The sequence below is a fragment of the Gavialis gangeticus genome, unplaced genomic scaffold (assembly GCF_001723915.1).
Source record: "Gavialis gangeticus isolate Ggan-Ray unplaced genomic scaffold, GavGan_comp1, whole genome shotgun sequence".
Taxonomy (NCBI): Eukaryota; Metazoa; Chordata; order Crocodylia; family Gavialidae; genus Gavialis; species Gavialis gangeticus.
The window spans coordinates 62,674,017-62,681,804 of NW_017728992.1; the positions used below are offsets into that span (position 1 = coordinate 62,674,017).

The 7,788-nt window shown below is 41.9% G+C and overlaps 1 protein-coding gene across 3 annotated transcripts in view; it reads left to right on the forward strand.

The window, feature by feature from the left end:
• The window catches only part of CDKAL1 (CDK5 regulatory subunit associated protein 1 like 1), an 877,582-nt gene that overhangs the window by 235,727 nt on the left and 634,067 nt on the right, over positions 1-7,788 (forward strand). For all 3 annotated transcript variants that reach the window (XM_019523432.1, XM_019523416.1, XM_019523423.1), the window contains one exon: positions 4,448-4,544. In XM_019523432.1, coding sequence (XP_019378977.1) covers positions 4,448-4,544 — 97 coding nt within the window. The remainder of the gene's footprint in view (positions 1-4,447; positions 4,545-7,788) is intronic.

Genomic DNA, 7,788 nt, shown 5'->3' on the forward strand with positions numbered 1-7,788 from the left:
CAAAACAACAAAACAAAAACCCAAAACAAAACCAGCCAAACAAAAAAACCCAAAACCTTGGTGCTGGCTGGACAGCTGTTCGCTGCATCATTGCTCAGCTTCCCTTAGTTTATTTGTGCTTCTTAAAAGTTCTGATGCTACATTGGTTGATAACACATTACTTGACCTGTATGCTTAACAGTAAGATTTAGGAATGAGAAGGTCTCCCAGCCAGTATGACTGCAAAATGAAACCCACTATAGGAAAGAAAAGGAGAACAGACATTTGCTGGTTTATCTCTAGTCTGCTTTTCCCCTGAAAAGAAGGTGACATTGCTGTATTACTTTTGATATCACAGGCTCTCCATCCATTGACAGACCTTTGCTGTTGTGGTTTAAAAATGCTTTCCATTGGCTTAATCCTTGGGAAAGGTTCCCAATTTTTCTCCATTTAGAAAATCTAGAGGGGTAGCAACATATTCATGCAAAGAGGGGGGACACTATAGACAGGGGTGGTCAAAATAAGTCCTATGGGCCAGGTCCAGCCTGTGGAGGGAGTTTGTTTGGCTTGCAGCGGGTCCCTCAGTCCTGCCTGACCCAGGTGCTGTCCGGCCCCTGCCGTCCCCAGGCATGCTGACCAGCTCACAACAACTTGCCAGAACTGCCCATATGGCCTGCAGGCCCAAATAATTGCCCACCCCTGCTGTAGGACCTACTGCACTAGCTACAGAGAGTCTCACCCAGGATGCTGCTACAGTTTGGAGGTCAGTCTTCATTTTTGTATTTGTGTTGGAGAGAGCTAACTGGACCCTACCAAACAAAAACCCTAGTAAAAACAATGACTGCATAATTATCATATATTGTTTTGTGAGCAGGGTCATGGTGATGTAAATAAGGTGATGTCATTATATGCAAGACAGAAATTATTCTTTCCCATTTTAGCTGTACTTACAGGTTTCTAACAGGAAAAGGCAGAGCGTGATGTAAAAGTTTTATTGTCTGTAGTCTTTGCAAATGATGCATTTTTTATATTTAAAAGTGCTGTATGGTATCCAGCACACTTTTCCTGGTTAGAAGTAGATTTTTTAGGGTTCCAACCTTTTAAAAGAGATCTGGTCTAATTACATTTCTATTCAGGTGCATGTCTGGTAAAACATTTTTAGATACAAATGCATTTCTAGAAAACTTGTCCTGATACAATTAAAATGAAAGTTCAAGGGAAGGTTCATTTAACTTCAAAAAATGTAAAAGAAGTGTAAAAAAAGATGATGAATTTATTCATGCCACATTTAGATTCCATCAAGTATTATTCTCATTAGCATTCATGTTTTTTTAAAGGATAAAAGCTTTTATAACACTGCTGCTGTGCTAGCTGCATTTCTGAAGAACAATTTTTGTGGTAGGCTTTTGTTAATCTGAACAAGGCTTATTAAATAATAACTCTGTAGGGTGGTGGTGTATGTTTTCATCATGTAATTCTCAAAAATATGAAGCAAATACATTAATGCACCAGTTTTAGTGATTTTTCACATTTGTGATGGGTTTTGTGGAATAGCACAGTATATTTAGGGTTTTTAATGAAAACTGACTGAAATTTAGTGTAACTTTACTGCTTAAATACATTTGGAAGCAAAAATTCTCAGAGTGTATGAACTTCTTTATTCTCTAGGCATCTTTAAAACTTTCAAAATGTAGAATTAAGCTAATACTTACTATGAAATATATTCTATTTAACTTTTTTTCCTACCTCCAGTTACAGTCCCGGAAGATCTTACAAAATGCTAAAGCTATGAATAACATTAAAATGCCATTTAATGTGTCAGGGGAAAAATTTGTTTATTTTTTCCTAACTAAAAAGACTTGACTGAAAGCTTTTCCCTCTGCAGTTCTTGCAAGTTTTCAAGTAGGTGGAGAGGGCTGTTTCTAGCAGCAGATGATACCAGATGCTCAGTTGTCTAGGGATGTAAACTTTAGTTACTGGAGACTAGTCTTATCACTTTGCCTTGAGGCAATAGGTTGTGTGTGTAAGGCCATATGACTAGTGTTTTTTTGTTTTTTTTTTAAATTTTTCAGGGTTGTGGAGTTTCACAAAACGGTGCATGATATTTTTGCAGAAAATACAAGCAATATGAGAAAATAAATGGGCTTCTGTTGAAGTTTTGGCAATTACCTTTTTTTTTCACTGCTGGAAGAGCAGAAGTTTCACAAGCATGTAGCTGGCAACAGCCGTCTTAATAAATGCATGTAATTGGCTTTTGAGCAACATTCATTTAATGGTAAAGCAGAGGTGTAACGAGCAGAGTTGGGACTGGGCAAACCCTGTGGGAAAGCCATCGGGGAGGGGAATAGTGCACGCACATTCTGAGCAGGGGGCAACAGTCTTACCCATGCTGGGAACTCCTAAGCAGTCCCTACCTGAGCTGTGGTTGCTACTGCTACGTGCTCTGCCTGCCTCAGCTATTGCTTTTAAAGCAGCAGCAGTTTCTGGGGATTGTTTTGGTGTTCCTGGGTAAGACATGGGCTGCTCCTGTGTCTGGGGTACAGATTCCACTGGGCTGGAGGTGATTCCTGTGCCCCTTCTAACTTGCTGCCCAGGATGGGTTAGTGCCCTTTTTGTCCACCTCTAACTACACTACTGTGTTGAAGAAGAGATGGGAAATGGTATTTTCAAATAGGTTATTCTTGCAAGTCTACCACTGATTAAAATGCCTCCATAAATTACTGAGGTCTGAAATTTCTTGTAATCCTTGCTGTAACATTAAATAATTGAGACTTTTGTACAAATAAGACAAGACGGAATCTACAATTACATTTGACATATAAGATCAAATTATTCCTAACATTGCTGCTAATTATTTCAAAACTTGTTCCTTTGGGGGATCTTAGCCCTTTCCTCTGCTTGTATGGTGTTGGTCATGGTTGGAGACAAGGTAGTGAACAAGATAGCCAGTGTCCTGTTTTATTTGGCAGTTATTGTGTTGTTCAGGGCATGAATAATGTTGTTCTTAAACTTGACCTGTAATTAAATAAGCAAATGTATCCATTTTACAGTTATGAGATGAATTCTCTCAAGCAGCAGGAAGAGAGGCACTGGGCATGGACTTGACTTCCAACATGAGTTTTCTTTGTTAGCAGGCTCAGAAATCCACATCTCAGACATTTTCAGCTTTAGAAGTGCAACATTGCAGACTGCACTCTTGGAGCATTACCTTCCCCCTAAGTTACCCTACAGGACCTAACCTCCAGAGGTCAAGTAAAAGCCTGTACTTCCTCCAAACAGCGTGTGGTTAACGGAAGCAGCAATTGATCTTTGATTGGAGTGCATTTCTGAAAAATGTCATGACATTATCCTATCCTATCCCAGAGATAATAGCAAAACTTTTGAATCTGTATGTTGCTGGAGGAAATAGCAATCCACTACACAGGATGGCTTTGGTGTACCAGAAGCTGCAGCACAGTGCGAAGTAGTTCTCACTGCATTTTGGGACCCAGTTCTAAGGGGAAAACAGTAATAGGTCTGGACCTATGGAACTAATTTAAAATGTTGAATTTCCTTCTCTGTTTGGTTTTTTTTCCAACCACAACTAGAATGGTATAAGACTGTAAAATTACATATTAATCTAGCAGTTCTTTGTAAAGTTTTATTAGCCCTAAACTAGGGTTTCTGCCCTATTTTGTCAATGAAGCAAATGCTTTATTTCAATGCCTTTTATATACTATTAAAGCTTAAAAGTTGCTTTGTATCCAGATGAGTGAATCAAAATGTTATTTAAAAGGTTGAAAGGATTTTAACTATTTGATCTTTGTATTTTCAGGTTCCCACTAGGTGGCAAGGTAGTGCCAGGGCTAAGGAATCATATAAATTAATATTCACATCAATATTTAATTTGGCAAAAGCAGACATTTCAAGCTTGAAAATGTTCAATCCAGTTTTAATATTAAGAGTTTGAAAGACAGTTTTAATTGATCATTCCAGGCAGATGTTAAATAGATGTCTGAGTGTTTTTGGTTCGCAAAAAATGTACTATGGTTTACATGAGCAGCATGAATGGAAATTTATACCTGTATCTTGGCTCCCTCAATCATATATCCCTCTGCCACAGTTGTGGTAAATAAAGGCAAACTAGAGATTATTAAGACTTCCAGGTTAATACTTTTGTATGTTAGCAGAGGGCAGCAATATTCTGGGAAGTGTGCTAGATCTCTTGTATTAACATAGTTTAAAAAAAAAAAAAAAGTAGCACAAATCTTGAATTTGTCAGGTGTTTCATTAATGGAGGACCAAACTTAAATCAGTTCCATTAAATTTAGTAAAGCTTTCAATGACAGTTGCTCCTTTTATGAACAAATGAAGAATTCTCACTGTTTTATCACAACTGCTGGGTAAAATCCACTTTCTTTGTGTGGTTACCATGCAAGTCAAAGAAATCAACTTTGAGGAAAATAATTTTTTTGATTTAATATTTTAGGAAAGCCCAAGAAGAAAACAAGAAAGTGGTTTTAGCTGGATGTGTCCCACAAGCCCAACCTCGTCAAGACTACCTAAAAGGCCTAAGCATCATAGGGGTAAGAATATGCATTAACTAAAGATCTGTTAAAATATTTGTTCCCTTACATTGAAAAGGTGAATGGTTATCCAATATAGATCTGCTCACCAGTTGGCAAGGCTCAGGGGAATGTCCTACACTCAGAAACTTACCACAAACCTCACTGTGTTCTGTGGTGGTCATGGGTTGTCATCCATATTCCTCGAGTTTACTGATATAGCATGTATAGTCTCTACGTATAGGTAGGGACCTACTTCATTCAGGGTTTTATGGTTTTTGTGATTGATGGTAAATATGCAATTGGCCTTGATTTCTTGTGAAATCAACCCACCCCCCACCCCCAACATATTCATATATTACGCTGTTTGACTGTTTGAGAATCCCCGCATCTTTACCATGATACTTAGACAACGCAGCAATCCCTGCAGCCACTCTCATGTGCTTGAGATTTGCTGACTGTCTGCAGTGATGGAGAGGCCTCTCCACCAGTCTGCGGCCAGGGGTGGGGATGCCGGGGAATGCCTGCAAAATCGGCCCTTTGTGCCACAAGCAAGCTGCAAACGACTTTGTCTTGCCACGAGTTAAGGTACATATAGGTAACGCCAAGGTGTGTTCAGTCTTATCCTTATGTTTATATGAATTGTGATTTCATATAAATGTGTTTCGTATAAGTTATACTAGGGCTAGGATTGTATAATGATTTTATACCTGGGAGAGGCTCAAAAGATAAATGGCTAAAGAAAGGCAATCACTGACAAACATTAGCCAACATGGGTGGGCTCAATAGCCAGGCCCTTTCAGACAAGGATGCCTTTACATTTTTAAAGGGCCCTATAAAAGTAACACCTGGCTATTCAGGCTATACTGAGGAAAACAGTTTTAATAGTGGGGAAATTAAGTGAGAGACAGTATCTTTAGGATACTGAATTACTAACCTTCATGTCTGAAAGGAATCAAGTATTCTCTGGCTTGTAATTGGACTTGGAAAGACCTCTAGACTGGTAAACGTGAGCCTTTTGTGGGGGCATAATGTGGGGCTCCCCAAGAATCCTATGGCTGATGCATATGAATGGTCAGATAAACTATATTTAAGCCTTGCCAGGAGAGCAGGTCTTTGTCTTTAAGTTTTCCTGGGTATAGGGAAAAGTTTCAGATCTTCAGTATCTTCAGACTGAGTATTCTGAAGAGGAGGAGAAGTGGTAGGGGAACCTGGCAGAAAGGTCAGAGGCAGGGGCTGCTTTTTAACTTGTTCAGGTGGATAAAAGCTGCCTTCTTGGGTATGAGATGCAGGGTAAAATCAAATTATTGCTCTGATATTCTCTCTTGTTTATTTATTCTTTTATCTGTTGCAATATATGGTTACTGATTTCCTAGGTTTTGTCCTGTATTTATAATTTTTGGTTATCTTTCATAATTTACTTATTGTTAAGGTAAGCATGATTTCAGAGTGTGTCACTATACAGGCAGGTCTCTTCTCTGAAAGTGGGGGTCCATTTATTCTGAATGTATGACCAGACAAGGGTGTGATTCTTCTGGCTAGTAAAACACCCTCTGCTGAGAGTTGGTTAGGACCTAAATGAAGCAGGTAATTTTGAGGCAGTATAGGTCAGGGAGGTCACCTTTAGAGCATCTCATTCTGTTCTTGGTGGTCAGGCAGCAGGGGCGGGAGGGGTTGAGGATCCCTGAAGGTGGGAGAACACCTCAGATGTGTGACTCAAAGGCACCCTGGCTACACCTGAGGTCCGGGTGTCATAAGTATGTCTTTCAGTACCTTGGCTGGCTTGGGTATCTTTGCATGGCAATCCATTTGCCATAAAGACACCCACAGATTTTTCAGAAAACTTTTCAGTGCTGGCAGCTGGGGTCCACTCTTTTCTCCTACAGGGAGAAATAAAGTTCAGTATCTCTCTAAAATCATCTTGTCTTGGGTTTACTCTGGCCTGATGGAAAAAGCATTTTTGCATATACTCTGCAGAGAATTTCAGGTTAGTACCTCATGTGACCCATAGATGGTGAAGAAGAAGGTTTTTCTCCTTTCTAAAATGTTGTAGTTTCATTGTGTAAATATGAAGCATTCTAATATGTCAACATACACATACAAGAATACACAACAGACTATGGTCTATAAATTAGACCAAGGTTGGCAACCCCAAAAACTTGTGCTGGAGCATGGCACACAAGGCCATTTTGCTCGGCGTGCCAGTCCAGGCTCTGGACAGCTGACTTCGGCCATGGAGCCCGGGTTGCTTGCAGCAGGTGGCAGGGAGGCTGCAAGCCCAGCTGCCCAGAGCCTGGCCCAGCTGTAGCAGGTAGCCAGGAAGCTGCAAACAGCTGCACCAGGCTTCGGTACCCCAGCTGGGCTCTGTGGTGGTAGCGGCTGCAGGTATGCCTCAGCACATGACTGGGAAGGGGCCTGGGGCAATGGAGCTCCAGCCCCTTGCCCTCCATGCACCCCAAGGTGCACATACAGCTGCCAGTGCCACAGAGCTAGTGCTGGGGCTCCAGACCCTGGTGCAGCTGTTTATAGGCTCTCAGTTGCCTGCTGCAACTGCCCAGAGCCCAGGCCAACTGTGGCAGGCAGCTAGGAGGCTGCAAACAGCTGCGCTGGGCTGTGGCCAGGCTCCATGGTGGCGGTGGCTGCATGCATGCCTTGGAGAAGACAGGGAGGGAGGGGCTGGGGTTGTGCTACCCCAGGCCCCTTCACGGCTGTGCTTCCTGAGGCCCATGTACAGCTGTGTTTGTACCATAGAGCCTGGCCAGGGCTTTTGATTTTGGTGCAGCTGTTTGCAGCTTCCTGTCTGTCTGCTACAGCTGGCCTAGGCTGTGAGGAGCTGCAGCAGGTAGTGGGCAGGCGACAAATTGCTGCACCGGGCTCTGAAGCCCTGGCGTTGGCTCCATGGCAGTGGAGGGTGCACCCATGCCTTGTGGTACAGGGCAGGGAAAGAGCCAGGGCAATGCAACCATGGTCCCTTCCCCATTGTCCATGTGGAGGTGTATGTGCATCCGCTGCCAGCAGTGTGGATTGGGTCCCTCATAGCTTTACTGCTGCCTGCCTATGGCAGGCAAGTGGGTCAAGGTTGGGGTGTTTTTAGCACTCTGGATGAAAACATTTCTGACCCCTGAATTAAACTGATGCACCTGGTTTTTCTTTGAGTATATTTGCTTACTTCCCACCTTCACCTAAGGGTGGCTGGAAGGAATGGCTTTGTTGGCAGTCCCTTAATACAAGTATGACAGTCTTCTCATGTTTGATTGCAAATGTG